Here is a 17,074-nt window from a genome sequence, read left to right on the forward strand (position 1 = left end):
ATCGTTCATCCTGGGTGTAATTTCAGAGTTGAAGACTATAATGGCCACATACAGCACATTAGTCACTGCGATAACAGCTAGTGGCACTCCTGAGGAAGGGGGAGGATGGGGGAGAAGGGGGATAAAATTCTTCTCATTCTCACAGTGCATTAGTGAAATAGGAGCAAATGTTAAACAAATGTTTATTCAATTAGCTGACTTAACAGCATTAAGTGTGAGAAAGCTGCTTGACACTCCTTTGACCCACTCTTTTGCGGGAGGAGAGGAAGGAGAAAGGGAAGGAAGAAAGGGGTACATGAATGCCATCAGGATTTATATATGCCCACATAGTCATACGATGGTGCTGCTGTGGTTAAACACTTCAAGAGATGGCAGGCCCTGCCTGTAACCGAGAGGAGGCTAAAATTTGAATAGCAAATGAGACCACCTCTAGAGCATCAAAAGAGAATTGCAGAGCAGGGAAGTTTGCTGTAGGAATGCAGTTGGTAATTTCGCTGTCCAGTCTGTTATTAATAACAACAGATAATGAGTATGCTGTAGACCTTTTAGATTTTCCCACTGCACTTTGTGCTATAGCAGTTAGAAGGTAAAATGATATGTGGGGCTCTGTGACAGTCTCTCCTCTAATACGTAGCAACGCTTTTCCATGGCTTATTTGGATAACATTTGCTTGTCCTGTGCATGCGTTTTATATTTGTGGTGATGAGTTCTGCACCAAACATGGCATTGATACATTATCCTCAACATATTAACGACCACAAGTCAGTACACTTGGAATCAGCTGAAGATGGAGGAAGAACTTACTGGCACAGAGACTGGGCTGTGTTGTACCGGAATAGGGACTTACCCTACTTGCAGTTCATAGAAGTCAGCATAGCTGAGCAAAGTGAGGCAATGCCTTGCTAAGGCTCTAGGAGAAGCAAGTGTTGGAAATCATAGCGCATCTTGTTAACATTACTTTTATTTACTGTTTACATTGCTGTGATGTCCAGCAGCTCTGTGCAGGATCAGAGCTCTGCGGAGTGTTGTGCAAATACAAGGAGCAGTGCCAGGAAGATCTCGTGGTCGGACCGCTTTGGCAAAGGAACTCTGATGAGTCGGCCTCGGGGATTACCAGCCCCAGCTGTTTTTCTCGCCCTGAAGATTATCCCTTGTGTCTCTCAGCAGGGTCAGACCATGAGCTTTTGCCCCATTTACAGGCAGGAAACTTCACTGTGGCTCATTGAAACCGGGCATTGAAGTGGTTAGAGGCAGAGATGTGCTGTCTGTGCTGTTCGGGGGGGGCAGAAGCTGGATAGTTGGGGGCACTAAAAGCTTACAGAGCTGCCGCAAAATGTGCTAGAGGACTTCTGCTAGACGCCTAAAAGGCAAGTGGTGTTTGGAGGGAGTAGTTATGGGCAGTCACGTTTTTGTATGTTGGCACCTTTTGTTTGTACAAGCAAAGAAGCTGCCAAGTATCATCACAAAATGGTTTCTGTTGGAAAGGGCCTTAAAGCTCATCCAGTTCCAACCCCTGCCACGGGCAGGGACACCTTCCACTAGAGCAGGTTGCTCCAAGCCCCTGTGTCCAACCTGGCCTTGAACACTGCCAGGGATGGGGCAGCCACAGCTTCTCTGGGCACCCTGTGCCAGCGCCTCAGCACCCTCACAGGGAAGAGCTTCTTTCTTGTTTCTAACATAAATCTCCCCTCTGGCAGGTTAAAGCCATTCCCCTTGTCCTGTCACTACATGCCCTTGTAAAAAGTCCCTTTCCAAGTAAATCTGCGTAATCCTCCCCTAGTCACCAGTTTCTTTGCAGCAATCCTAAAAAGGATTTGGAGAAGGAGATGCAAGCTGAGATGTTCTGTACGCAGAGGCCGAGTGGACAGTGTTTCAAGAGAGCACCAGGAGGCTGTGACAGCAGTTGGTGGCAGGATGGAAGGAATCACAGGATCATAGAATAGTTTGGGTTGGAAGAGACCTGCAAAAGTCATCTTGTCCAACCCCCTGCCATAGGCAGAGGCACCTTCAACTAGATCAGGTTGCTCAGAACCACATCCAGGCTAATCTTGAATGTCTCCAGGGATCTTAGCTGTAATATTCATATTTTTAGAGGAAAAGGAGAGGCAGGTTGTCATGGGGAGATTACCATTGTGTGAGGAGCAGAACAGGAAACCTGAGCTTGAATTGGAGAAAAACTGGGAGACAGTACATGGTTTTATTTGCATTTTGCAAATAAAGAAGGAAAAGTAAACCTGTCAAAACTGTGCACGTTTAAGGAACACGTGTCAGGATTCATGGAATGAAATGAATATGCCTTGACTCAGTATCATCTGAAGCAGCAGTAGCTCACTGTAGTCAGTGCAGGTGTTACTGTGGGCTGAAAGTCACCAGCGTTACAGGTGACCTTATGTAAACAGAATGTTAAATAATGGCATGAGGATTCGTTGCTTTTTACAGCGTAAACTCTTCTTGAGGGAATCCACAAGCTGATGGTTGGGTTATTTATGAAGCATTATAGGTAGCACAGGGTGTATTTAAAAAAGCTGGATTTGAGTTCAGGCAGTCCATCAGCTGAAAAATAGGAATACAGTCACTGACTAAAGATTTAGTGCCTTGATTAATGTAGCTAATTTTTAACTGTAACTACATGATGTTAACACTTCCCAAAGCAGGAAAGGGGAACCAGAAGAATAGTGTTTTGCTGTGGATCATTCGATAATTGTCATGTGTGATTTCTAGTGCCATGAACATCTCTTGTGCAGTCATTGTGTCTTTTTTCTTTTTTTCTGCAGTGATACCTTTCAACTTGGATGGAGGAACATTTTGTTCTAACCCAAAGTGAGGTTATTTGTATATTTTAGGAATTTACATTGCAGAACTGCACACGTTTTGTAAGGCATTGTCTGTGCCTCGATGAGAAAACACTAATAATACAGCATCTCTTGGTCTGACCTTTCCATTGTAGGTACTGAACACGTTCTGAGTGCCTTAGCACAGTTTTACAGATGGGGAAACAGCAGATGAGGAAGTCAGCAAACTTCTCCAAGGTAGCACAGCAGATAAGTGTTGGAAACCAGTCCAGAGATTGTATACCTTAAACCCTGATCTGGCTCCTCTTACACATAAACCATATAGGCACTGACCCGTTCATGATTTATTTGTACATGTGTCTACTGAATGGAAGGTTGCTACCAGATCCGGTTCTGTGACTGACTTCCCCATGCTGACTACAGTTCCAGTGTGAATTTCGGAGGAAAAGTAAACAAAATACTGACTAGGTGTTGGAATATGGAAAGGAGTATTGGAAGTCAAGGTTCTTTGTTGTATTAGGCCTAAAGCATGTTCTTGTTTTCCTCCTCCTTCAATTGCACCACTAAATGCAGTTAACAGGGCTTATCTTTTTGTACACTTGAGCTGTTCTACATGAAGTGTGCTCTGACATTTCCATGTATTCAGTTAACTCTAATTCTTTAAATTTTCAGAATCATTTGCTTAGTTTCCTAAGTCCAAGAATGCAGTACAGCAGCTTTGAGGCAGTGAGTGATTTTAGGGGAATGGACTGCCTGTTTTAAGATGCGGTTTCGGAGGGGGAGGGGGGGAGAATCAGTGTTAAAAGATTGTATTATTGATTTTCTGTGCTATATATTTATGGGTTTGAATGTTTACAAATTTAATTAGAAATGCAAAGAGAAAAGGATGGTGGAATTGCACTCTCAAAATAGCACTGGCCTCACTCTCCTTGCACTGAAGTCAGTGGATGCTTTACTGGTGGCTCTTGGGGAGAGCAGAATTGGGTCAGCTCTTTGGGCTTGTGAAGATCATGTCCATGATCACTTCAGGATTTTATCAGCTAAATCAGTGGACAGTTTCCCATCGATTGTGGTTTATGTAGGGTTGAACACTACAACAGCAAGTAAAGGTTTTGAGAAGCAGGATGATTATTTGTCTCTGAATTTTTCCATCTCATTTAGGTGCATAGTTAGCTGCCTGAGCCTGATTTATTGATCACCTATAACCACGTATGCGCTTGTAACTGTGAGGAGTAACTTGATCACTTGTGCTAATCACAACTATTAGAATTATTCTCACTTGCATTTTCAGGATCAAGCCTTAGAGCTCAGCTTTCCTAATATAAAAACCTTTTACTAGCCAGTTGTTGACTGCTGACTGAAGGGTTGGTGTGTGCAAGCAACTATGGCATTAAACAAACAATATGCATTTAACATGGGAGATATTACCAAAGGAATTGAGCCATGTGCTTTAAAATAGGACTCACTACACAACAAGGAAGTCCTTATTGTTTGTTCATCTTCCAAGATCTACTGGAAGTAAGTATTAAATGTTTTGGGGGGAGCCATCAGAAGCTTATTGCACCAAGAAAGGGAAAATAGAAAAGGATCATAGGAAGCAGTTTAATGAGTTTTAACATTTTTCAATTCTCCAGGCAGGGTTGAATTGAGCAGGTATCAGAGAAACACTGTGAATATCATTGGTATGAGAGTTATGCCATCAATGCTTGCTCCAGCATTGAATAACATACTGTTAAATGATTAAATATCGAGGTTTGAACTTTGACACTTTCATAATATAACAAGATGGATGAAAAGGCAATAATAAATTAGGTTATGTTACAATATTTCATCCCACTTCGTTGACAAGCTTTGTTCTGTGAGATAGATGATTGTTCCATCTGTAACCTCAGCTCAGTGTCATATTTACAATGTTACAGTTAAGGATCACTTGCTGTTTTCAATAGAAATGTATTTTTCAACAGATTCATAAAAGAGCCATTTAAAAATTTATCAGGACAAAACTTGGCATTAAAATTTCCAGTCCTGGAGTTATAGTTTCCTTTAAAATCAGGGAATGCTTATATCGCTATGATTTTTTTTAAGGCAGGTTGTGCTTTAAAGAGATTTTTGCCCAAGCACGTCTTAAAGCTATTTGGAAACTATTCATGGCAAATCACTTCAGCACCAAACCAACCTCAAGATTCTCATCCAGATTTTCCTATGTCACAGACCTTTGTGGCTGTCCTTGCATGGCTTTACATCGTTGCTATTGAAGAGCACTCTCTGACAAAGAGGGGGGTCACAGTGCACCCCAGGTCCTACTGTACTTTTCACAGTTGCAAGAGATGCAGCGACAGGAATAATGAGCACTGCATTGATATTCCCTTGCTCAGTTACAAGTGTAAATCCATGTCAAGTAGTTTCATAGTACTTTAGGCTGGTCCTCTGAATGTTAGAACTGTGTGACTTAGTTGGGAAGGGGGTGAGAAAAGGAGAATGGCAAATTGGGTTAGGGTTAGGGCAAATTGGAATTCTGTGTTCTTGTTAGGAAATCTCTGAACAGTTATAGGTCTGTTAGCTTGGAAAATAAAAACCCATTAATATTTCTGTCAGTTTTCATTTCTTTAGAAGCTGGAATTCACTGAATATTTTAGTTTTTCAAATGTATAGAATTCAAGGAAGTTGTATATTCCTAGCTGTGGTTTCCTTCTTTCTCGTGCCATAGGAGCAGTTCAGGAACATAGGTGGGAGAAAAGGTGCAAATTAGAGGGCAAAAATGAGCCAGCATAGGAAATACTCACTGCCTTTGCTAGCCTAATATCCAGAGCTGTCCTGGTACCTCTCACATCTCAATCTGTCACACCAGGGACGTGGGGAGAGACTGGAAATGGCTCCTGAATCCTGACAGTATGGCACTGAGAAGAGAGGATGGCTGAAGAGCAAGTTCTGCCCTCTCATGGTTTATAGATGAGCCATAAAGTCTCAAGCAGCATCACTGAAAATGTCCCTTTTCTCATGCTGAAGCCTCCTCATTGCATCCCACACAGCAGCCTCAGACCCAAGGCAGAACACCATTAGTTAAGGTTGGAGACAAAGTACATGTGAAATAAAAATGATGGGGGTGGATTGCTACTCACATCCGGAGATTTGACTTGCTTGTCACTGAATGAGAGTCTGCAGAGCTGCTTCTGGGCTCTGCTGTTTGTTGTTTACAGGACAAAAGTCATTCTTCATTGGTACACAAAGAGGTTGCAGAGCAACAGCTAGTAGTAAGTATGTTTGGCTGCACCCTTTCTAAAAGTCACGTTTTAGTTTGTAAAAGGGAGTTAAACAATACTTTTGGAACATGTTCATAGTGAAATTTAATCGTGGAGGGAAAGGAAGAGTATGTGATGTTTATTGGAATAAATCAGGAGGGCTTACACAGTGGGACTGAGAGCAGATGGAGGCAGGAGGGAAAACTGGACTGCAGGGAAAGGAGGGTCTGGAAACAGAAGAGTGAGAGAAGTACAAGCTGGAAGTGAGGGGAGAAGTAAGCAGCATGTTAAAATCAGATGTTGGAGAGAGATTAGTAAACACTAGAGTCCAGAGCTGGGAATTTTATGTGGAATCTGATGACTCCTTATTTCTGCCTCTGAATACAGCTTATGTGCCTGCTGCCTATTGATGTTACCCAGCTTGACATCCTTTCTCTAGCATCCTCTGAAAACTGAGGAGCTCAGAGGAGCAGGGTGAGGAAGAGGCTGGGCTGAGGAGGAGGAGAAGCAGTTGAGTCCTAGTGTCCTTGAATGGCTCCTGTTGGATCCAGAGGGAGAAGCTGACAGCCTGGCTCTTAATCTTACTCCAGCGGCAGTGTTTGGCTGTTGGCCAGCTGGAGAGTGAATCACTGAGGCTGATACAGACTTTGAGCCGTCTTGCAAAAGCTTTTAAATGGTTTTCTGTTCGATATGCACTGGATAAGGCCAGGGCTCCTGCCTGCCTGCATGCTCTTCAGGTGCTCTTTGGGTTCCTAGCTCTGAGATGGGATCGCATTAGAAAAAACAACTTGTAAAATGACATCCAAACTTAGTTTCTTTGTTACCCGGGTGTTAAATTTGCTGTACTGCCATGTTTTTCTCGCTGCCGGGATGGGAAATTCACTCCATAATGTGATATCCAGCTGTGGTATTTTTGCTTCTTACATCCCCTTGATGTAAGAAGCAAAGACACTTGGCCTGTTGGGGAGCCACGGAACATGGCTGGTGGGATTTAGCAGTACCAAGAAGAATAGAGTTGCGTTTCCACTATAAAACAAAGGTGCTTCTCAGCTATGCAGAGAAAAAGTGCTCTGAAGAGAGGAGATGCCTGGTTTTTGCACGGTGCTGGAAAATAGCTTCTGGTTTCAGGTTCTCTGCATTTTAAACACAATGAAGGTGTTCTAGTGAGTGTCTGGTCTTCCTGTGGGTCACTTGCTCGGGTGCCAAAGGACTGATTGCACTGCCAGTACCTGCTTCTAGCACACAGCGAATGCAGCGCTCTGACTTTGGAGCTAGGAGGTAATTTCATACAGGAAGGCTAAACAGGCTTACCTTGAAGAAAGCTGTAGGAGGGCAAGAAACACACAAAAGCCAAACAGGGAAGGGAAAAGAGGGAGAAAATCCCAATAGGAAAAATCTTTATTCTCCAGATTTTATGAGCTATCATGGATTTTGTGGCAGGGAAGCCAGTGTCACATTAGGAATGTGTGACTTTGATCTTTGTCCCACTCATACGCTACCATTTCCAAGCTGATGGCAGGGCAGAATCGGCTCCTGTGTAAGATTAAGTCCTCTTGGCCTATTAGGTGATGACAGCTATCTCCATTGATCACAGTATGTGTATGTTAAAGAAAAAAAAATAACATTTCTTGTTTTATTATTCTTTGTAAGCCAGCAGCATCAAAGGAACAGGATGCCCTCACTGCTCTCACAGCTGCTGCCTGTGTCTCTGCTGTATATATGCTAAATTAATTGGAAAAACAGGGACAAAAAGGCATTTAATTCAGGTCAACCAGTTGGACTACACCAAATGCATGACAGGTTTAATCATTGTCTTTTGACAAAGATGATGAAATTTGGACTTTTTCCAGTGCCTTTGGAGGCAGGATGCTGTGAGAGAGAGGTCTCCACACAGAGCCTGGATGCTGTCCTGTCGACACGGTGGGATGATGGAGAGAGTTACAGCAGGTTATTTGTCTTTTGTCAGTTGTGAACCCAGCTTTCAACCTTGGTTCATCACAGCTTCACACACATAGCCCGAGAAGGCACCACAGCTCTCCCCTCTCAAGAATGAGGTAGTTAACTAATGGGGTCCTGTTAAAGGCATCAGTCTTTGGTGCCTTTGGGTGCTAAACCCAAACATATGCAGCAATCTTTTTTCTTTTGCCACCATGTTTTGTGCATCTTTGATGGGAAGGGACATCCCATACTCCAGAGGACCCAGCTGTTCTAATGGCTTACAAAGTTTGGGTCTTGTGAAATGACTTCTATATGAATGTGCAGTTTCCCACTTTCAAGAGAAGTAAGCTGGCAAGTGAAGGGAGTGGGTGCAGTGTAGCTCTCGAAACTTATTCTGATAGCCATGTGGTTTTGAAGACGTAAATGGTTCAGCATCTCCGTGTGTTTTCCATGTTGCAGTAAGAATTAGTATGTGGTATACAGGGTGCATATTTCACACTAATCAAAGTGATTTTCTGCTGGACTCCATGGGAAAAGAGTATTGATGGATGTAAAGATTAAACCAAGTATAAACTCAAGTTAAAATTCATCAGAGAAATGTTGCTAATATAGGTAGAGAGAAGAATTAATTTCCTATCCTTTTTCTTTCTAGGCAGTTGACTTTAGTGTAAGTTATTCCATGTGCAGCCCAATTCTTGTTCTTCAAGAAAGGAATGTGTTACCTTTACAGTGTTTTTCTTTATTATATCAATAATGTGGCTATTTTTTGTTTGTTTTTCTTTCTTTTTTCTTCCAGGCCTTCTGCTTTATCAAGTAGCCCGACATACTCAGAGCTTCCGTTCCTTAGAATTTCCCCACACCGAAATCCTGCTGCAACATCAGAGTCTCCCTTCAGCACCCCTCACCCGTACATTAACCCCTACATGGACTACATCAGGTCCCTGCACAGCAGCCCGTCCCTCTCCATGATCTCAGCAGCCCGCGGGCTCAGCCCAACAGACGGTGGGTTAAGACAGGCTTCCTGTTTTCTGTCATTGTAGCAACTTAAGTTATATTAATCTTGTCAACATTTTTTTTCCCCCCTTGTTCAAAGCAGCTTCAGCAGGTTTGTCAGACATATTCATTATGTCATAAATGTTTCAATACTTCATCAGCCGATCATGGCTCATTTGTACATCTCACAAATGTTGAAAGTTCAGGGAGAAGGAAAAGAAGAAAAAGCCCTGCCTCATTCAAAATTTAAGCTGGAAGGGTGGTGTATCTCTTGTGATATCTTTTGTTTGTGGAGCTGACCCAGGCTGTGATTCTGTTCTCCAGAGAAATCTGCTGTATCTGCACTGATTTGAGCCAGATTCTTCGTAAGTGTTACATCAGTGTATAGCCATAGAATTCTTCAGGTGCAAAAGGCTTATTAATTAAAGTAGTATATTTCAATCGTGTAAAGCATGCACTGCTGTGTTATATTTAGTCAACAGTTCTGTTAAAATCATGTAGAATTATTTCAGCCAATGATACGGCCAAATGAAATGATGCTGATGTAGAAGAACTGATGAATCAGGAGTGGTCCCTTCAGTTTGAAAGGTGGGCAGTAGACTTGAAATATCAATGCGTTACGTCTTGGTGTGACCATGGCTATTTCCAGGTTATTTGGGTTGAAGTGAACTCCTGTGATCACTCTTGTCGTTACTCTAGCGCGCTTCCTATTCATTTATATGGGAATTTTGCTGAAGTGAGCAATGAATAGAGTTGCAGAAAGGCTCAATCCTGTTATCAGTTCAATACTAGAGCAGTTAGTTTGACATTTCAAAATTGTAGCATTTGCTGAAGAGAGCTAAAATATAACATACTTGGAAACAAATATATAATGAAGATAATTAAACTATTATTTTAACTATGGGAAAGATCTTCCCAATGTATGCAGAAACTTACCAAACAGAGTTAAACTGCCTTTAGCTGAATTTGAAAAATGAGCCATGCACCCTATCCAAATGGATAACTAATTAATCCTCACTTGTAAGAACATATACCTTTGCAGTTAATCCATTAGTTATGGGCACATATTCTTATGAGAATAAATTTTAATGACCTATTGTCAGTCAAGGTATATGGCATGTACATAGGGCTTTTCCTAGCAGCACTTTGGATGCTGTATGAATCCATGCTAATTCTACCCTTTTTATTTTAGCCAAAGTATTAAAAATATAAATATGTATATTTTGAAGGAACAAGTTGAATCTCAGAAATACATGTTTTGACTTGTGGAGCTTTGGAGCTTTTGATATAGAATAGACATGATAGAGCTATATGTAATGGCATAAATTGGGAAAATGTTTGTGATGTACATTTGAGCTTTTCACAAAAGCTGATGTGAAGAACACTTCACTGTCTTTCCTTTAATAATCTTCAGATCACATTCCTGCAGAATTTCATTGATGCTTAAGGTATGCTCCTGTTGCACATATAAAGAAAGGAGGGAAAGAAACCACCTCTCACACAATCATATGGCATTAACCTGTGTACATTCTTGGTCTCAGGTACACAACATTGAATTCACTTGTAGGCGTGTTGTGCTCTGAGATACACTGGGGTGTCTGACCCAGCACTCAGTTCACACTGCAGAAGGGCAGAGATCTTCTAGAGGTGCTTTGCCCTATTCACCAAGCTAGAGGTAATCACTCTGAAACTTTAGGGTAGAATTTGGTTCCAGATTCTGGGATTTAGGGCTCTACAGTATAGGAATGTCTGTAATCTTGGATGCTGTTTTGCCATTATAGTCTGGTGAGTTCCAGGCAGTGCGTTCAGTGGAGCCTTACAGAACTGTGCAGTTCACGCAAGTACAGACACCTGTATGTTACACTTGAATCTGGAGCTCCATCGTAACTATGATAGACGTGTTTTGTGTTGGTTCAGGTCTGTGAAATAGCTTGCCTCAGCTCCTGCTGCCACCTTGGAAAGGCAGTTTTCTCCTCTAAGGTCTGTCTCCTTATGTAGGTGCCTTGTATATCCATGGAATTTCAGGTGGCATAAGACACTGGGGTGCAGACAACATAGTTGAGTATGCTCTGTCTTAATGGCATCCCTTGAGCTTTGATTGCTGACTCTGTGCACAGTCTTAGCCTTTCATAAATACAGGTTAAGCATATTAGCTTAAGCTTCTTTCTTTGTGTTTTGAACAAATACATGTTACTTCACGTTTCCTATAGGCTCACAGCTCACCTTTGGTCAGTTACCACAGCCCAGGTGTTGTGCAGCACCCTGTAAAAATACAATAACTTGACTGAGGCATTGAAGATGTTTTAGTAAAATGACATGCTCATTAAAAAGCTGATGAATTTGTTCTCTGGAATCCATAGTTTATTGTGTGATCCGTCAGGTGTGCACTTACATGCTTTTATCAGGTGTAGGTTCCTGGGATCAGATAATCCAAGATAGGGCTTGGGCACTACTAAAATGCAAATAAAAACCCTCTGTGATTTAAGGGGGTACAGGCATATAATGTACAAATAACATAACAGACACCATAATTTAAGTCATACAGCATTTGAACTATGAAGACTTGGAAGTTGTTATTGTTCTTCTGAAATTCATAGCAAGATTTCTCTTGCTACCCTAACTGCTTTAGGCCAGTCAGATAATTAGGTCAGTGTACTATTGGGCTTAGCCTGTCGACTCACAGATCTGGAGATGGCCAGGAGCCAAAACAATCTGGAACAGAACGGAGAGCACTTTAATGTTCACTACAAGTCTTGCCAGCTGTAATTAATGACTGCCACAGCAGTACTAATGGCAGTGTCTTGTCTCGTCACTTCACCTCACCCAGCAGAGTCAGCGGGGCAGGGGTGGCAGAAGACTCATCTGAGTAACACATAGGGATCGGGGCAAGGGTAAGGATTGCGTTGTTGGTATGTGTAGAGCAGAGCGCTCAAATGAAGCTCAGCAGTGCCCACAGTGCAGAAGCAAATGCCTCCCCTTGTAAAGAAGAGCAGGGGCAAAGCTGAAGCTACCCAGGAATAAACAGGAGAAAAATTCAGGGCTGTGGGCCTTCCCATTTACCCTTCATTTACCCTTCATGCAATACATCATTTAGTAGGCTAATTTTTTATGTTTGAAGAAGGTAGTAAGGAATGATCTTTAAAGAGCACCAGAGCATTTCTCAGCGTATGGAACATTTAGTAATGCAATTACGTGCTCGCTGTGTTTTCTGCAGCAGTTCATTTTAAAGTTTGCAGCCAGTGTTATTGTTAGTTAACCCAGACACTTAGGTCAGAAAGCTCAGGAAGTATTTTCAGTGTGTCTGGAAAGATACGATGGCTGCCTACTACAGTAAAACTTTTAACATCAGTGATTCAGTGTGAGTTACTCCTCTCTTAAGATTTGGGTCTGAATATTTTTCTTGCCCTTTCACAGAAAGTGGTGGTGGCTGAAGTAGATTATGTTTAATTGAGAAATCAATTTGTAATGTGGAAAAAATGCCAACAGCCTTTAATTTAGCTCATTTTTTATGCCATTCCTATTCCTTTTTGATGTACTTGTATTTTTCTGAACCTTTCCTGAAATTGGTTGTATGTAACCATGTAACATCAAAAGCACATTTTGCTATTTTCTTTGGTAAAAATAAAGGCAGATTATTATGCACTTAAGAAATCTGTTGCTGAATAAACTTTTCTCCAGACTCCAGTGCCATGTTTACCTCCTTTTCATGTCAATATTGATATTTTGCTTCTCAGGTTCGCATTTAGGCTTCTATTCTCTAACGTTAACGTAAGTTACCCTTTTTAGTAATACTGGGTAATGACGATATCCAGGTTAAGGTGGTAGCTCAGAGAAATTCAGCTTAAAATTTTGTTTCCATTCAAGAATCAGTTCCTGGGATCAAATACAAATCTCATGAAATAATACAGAAATAATCTGTTGGGGTGTAGCCCATTAACCTAAGGAACTTGAAGTGGTTTAGGCAAACTTACATACCAACTTCTGGTGAGCAGAGCATAAGGAGATCTAAACTGCTTTGCAAGTGGGACAAGTAGAGCGGAGAAAGGAGGGCTGCTCACCTCATGAGATGACGTTCTACTTGCTGTAGCATCTGAAGCCTACTGAGATGGGGTGATACTAAAATTTTGTGGATTTTTGTGTTTGTGCAGAGTTGCTCATTAGTTGATAAATGCTTGGAAACTGCAGGGAAACAGAACGCTCACATATTGTTCTTAAAAGAGAGAAAGGGTAATGTAAGTCATTATCAGAGGACTGCATTGCTCATCATCTCACTGTGTAGATGATGATGATGATGTACAGCCTATTTGGTCATGTTTGCAGAGTCAAGCAGACTCTGCAAACATCCTTATGTCAAGTACACTTCATATATGAACTTTGAAGGATGGGATGGCCACATTCATTGACTTCAGTCTGTTCTCCCAAAAAACCGCTCCTACGTTATTCATGGACAAGTAGTGTTTATTCTGAAAACATGCTTTGTCCTTGTTTTCTCCTCAACTTACACACAAAGTGCCACTGTGAGTGAAAAATCTTCTGGTCCTCTAAGCAGAGACTCCGGAAACTTGAATGCTTATGGAAGTTCAACCCCATTGTTACCTTAGAGACAGAGTCCTTTGGGCCAGGGATGAGGTAAATGGGAATAAAACTCTAGGAAGGTTTTCCTGCCTTTTTATGTCACTACGTAAATCATGCTAGTTTCCATTGCTGTCAACCTGTCACTTTTGAAGTCACTTAATAATAAATATAAAAATATGAGATCACCGAGCTCATTAATATTTTATGCCTTGCTGTTCTTTGAATGGTGTCTTTGCGATGTCAGTGGCTGAAATATATTGACCGGCAGTGGCGTACTGCAGATGTTGCATTACATTAAAAAATAAACAAGCTGTTTTAATAGCCAGCACTGTGATAAAACTTTCCTTCTCGTTTATCTTACGTCATTAACGACGCTCTTTATGTTGTGTTTTTAGCTCCACACGCTGGCGTCAGCCCAGCTGAATATTACCATCAGATGGCTCTGTTGGCAGGCCAGCGCAGCCCCTACGCAGACATCATTCCTTCAGCTGCCACTGCAGGAGCCGGTGCTCTTCATATGGAATATCTTCATGCCATGGATAGTAAGTGATGTTTTCTAGACAGTCCTACAAAGGGAACCACACGGGTCGTTCCTGGCCTGGCCCAAAAGGCCTCCATGCAGATAGAGAAGTGGGAGTCAGTGTAAGCCTCCTCATGAGGCTGGAGGGCCAAAGCGTCGATTGCCAAGTATACAAGGGTTATGTCAAGTCTGAAAGTAAACTTTGAAAATAAGTAGGGCGAGGAATGGGACTGCTCCAGAAAACAGGTTATAAATCTTACTTCCAGCAGGGCTGGAGTGCTTTTGAAAATGTCCTTTTCTGTTCACAATCAGTAACTCACTTTCGTCGTTAGGGTGAGTATTTCCCTGATGAGCTCTCTGTTAATAAAAGATTTACATCTGTCTTTCCATTAGGAGAGCATGCTCCCCTCCTTTTTACATAGTAGTAGCCATGCTTGCAAGTTGTGTATCATAGACTTACAGACTTTGAGAACACTTCCAAGGTAAAGCAGTTTGCTGAATTCTCAAGGATCCTGACTTAGTTTTCCCTAATATTAAGAGCCGCCTTTACCTACATGAGCATCTTGCAGACCTCTAATCTGTCTCCTTTTCTCCGGAGAAGGAGAACAAAAGAGAGCACTCCATTCCAAACTGCGCATTACTGCTGCTTTTGATCAGCCAGAAAGGATAATGCAGAGCACTCCTCTCTAGTTGAAAGATGCTCACATGCTTTTGGGGATGTACTCAGTTCCTTCCAACAAGGGTGACCTGGATTCAGCTGTAGCGGTTGTATTACTGTGTCTCTGTGTGTCTCTGTGGCCGAAGCTTCTGAGAAAGCTTTTTCCAATTCTGTTACTGTTTTGGCATCAATTTCTTGAGCCTTTTTAACTGATTGCAAAGAACGAAGTTTTTTGTTCTCCTCTCCGAGGTTATGGTTCTCCATGGCATGCTTTGCAATCCATGGGTGTTGTTCCCCTTGTTCTCTGAGCATCTGCAGTTCAGCCTTTCAACAGATGCCAGCGAGTTGACTTCCACTGATGTGGTGGAACATAAATGATGATCTCCAGCATTCTTCTCTGTGGCCAAAGCTTCTGAGAAGTGGTGGCGCACGCCTGTAGTCCCAGCTACCCAGGAGGCTGAGCCCGCTGGGTCGCTTGAGCCCAGGAGTTCTGGGCTTCAATGTGCTATGCTGAGTAGGCATCCGCACTAAGGCTGGCATCACTGTGGTGAGCCCTGGGGAGCCGGAGCATAGCAGGTTGACTAAGGAGGGGTGAACTGGCCCAGGTTGGAGATGGAGCAGGTCAAAGCTCCTGTGCTGGTCAGTAGTGGGATTGCGCCTGCGAATAGCCACTGCAGTGTAGCCTGGGCAGCACAGAGAGATGCGGGTTCCTTTTTTTTGCGGTGATGCAGTGGAAGAAGTTTCTGAGAAAGGAGAGGAAATAATCCAAATCCTTCTGAAGGCCGGTTTTGCCATAAAACAGAGGAAGGTCAAGGGACCTGAACGGGAGATTCAGTTTTTGGGAATAAAATGGCAAGATGGATGTCACCAGATGTGATCAACAAGATAACAGCAATGTCTCCACCAACTAATAAGAAAGAAACGCAAGCTTTCTTAGGTGTTGTGGGGTTCTGGAGAATGCACATCCCAAATTACAGTCTGATTGTAAGCCCTCTCTATCATGTGGCCTGGAAGAAGAATGATTTCAAATGGGGCCCTGAGCAGCAACAAGCCTTTGAGCAAATTAAAACAGGAGATAGTTCATGCCCTTGGGCCAGTCTGGACTGGGCCAGATGTGACAAATGTGCTCTGCACCGCAGCCAGAGAGAATGGTCCTACCTGGAGCCTCTGGCGGTAAGCTCCAGGGGAGACTCGGGGTCGACTCCTTGGCTTTTGGAGTCGGGGATATAAAGGATCCGAGGCCAGCTACGCTCCCACTGAAAAAGAGATACTGGCAGCCTATGAAGGAGTTCGAGCTACTTCAGAAGTGATTGGCGCTGAAGAACAGCTCCTCCTGGCACCTCAGTTGCCCGTGCTGGGCTGGATGTTCGAAGGCAGGGTCTCCTCTACACATCATGCAACTGATGCTACATGGAGTAAGTGGGCCGCACTAATTACACAACAAGCTCGAATAGGAAATCCCAGTCGTCCAGGAATTCTAGAAGTCACCATGGACTGGCCAGAGGGCAAAGATTTTGGGATGTCACCAGAAGAGGAGGTGACGCGTGCTGAAGAGGCTCCACCATATAATGAACTGTCAGAGAGTGAAAAGCAATATGCCTTGTTTACTGATGGGTCCTGCCATATTGTGGGAAACCATCAGAGATGGAAGGCAGCTGTGTGGAGTCCCCTGCGACAAGTTGCAGAAACTGCTGAAGGAGAGGGTGAATTGAGTCAGTTTGCAGAGGTGAAAGCCACCAGCTGGCCTTGGACATTGCTGAATGAGAAAAATGGCCGGTACTTTATACTGACTCATGGATGGTGGCAAATACCCTGTGGGGGTGGTTGCAGCAATGGAAGCAGAGCAACTGGCAACGCAGAAGTAAACCCATCTGGGCTGCTGCATTGTGGCAAGATATCGCTGCTTGGGTGCAGAACCTGGTGGTGAAGGTACGCCACGTAGATGCTCATGTACCCAAAAGTCGGGCCGCTGAGGAACACCAGAACAGCCAGCAAGTGGATAAAGCTGCTAAGATTGAAGTGGCTCAGATGGATTTAGATTGGCAACATAAGGGTGAATTATTTTTAGCCCGGTGGGCCCATGACACCTCAGGTCATCAAGGCAGAGATGCAACATATAGAAGGGTTCGTGATCGAGGGGTGGACTTAACAATGGACACCATTGCCCAGGTTATTCACGAATGTGAAACGTGCTGCAATTAAGCAAGCCAAGCGGTTAAAGCCTCTCTGGTATGGAGGACGATGGCTGAAGTACAAGTATGGGGAGGCCTGGCAGATTGACTATATCACACTCCCACCGACCTGCCAAGGCAAGCACTATGTGCTTACCATGGTGGAAGCAACCACCGGCTGGCTGGAA

The 17,074-nt window shown here is 43.0% G+C and overlaps 1 protein-coding gene across 5 annotated transcripts in view; it reads left to right on the forward strand.

The window, feature by feature from the left end:
* Positions 1-17,074, forward strand: part of GLI3 (GLI family zinc finger 3) — a 206,573-nt gene that overhangs the window by 126,449 nt on the left and 63,050 nt on the right. For all 5 annotated transcript variants that reach the window (XM_030488466.1, XM_030488484.1, XM_030488502.1 and 2 more), the window contains 2 exons: positions 8,766-8,971; positions 13,933-14,079. In XM_030488466.1, the coding sequence (XP_030344326.1) occupies positions 8,766-8,971; positions 13,933-14,079 (353 nt within the window). The remainder of the gene's footprint in view (positions 1-8,765; positions 8,972-13,932; positions 14,080-17,074) is intronic.

This window comes from Strigops habroptila, chromosome 1 (assembly GCF_004027225.2).
Source record: "Strigops habroptila isolate Jane chromosome 1, bStrHab1.2.pri, whole genome shotgun sequence".
Lineage (NCBI taxonomy): Eukaryota > Metazoa > Chordata > Aves > Psittaciformes > Psittacidae > Strigops > Strigops habroptila.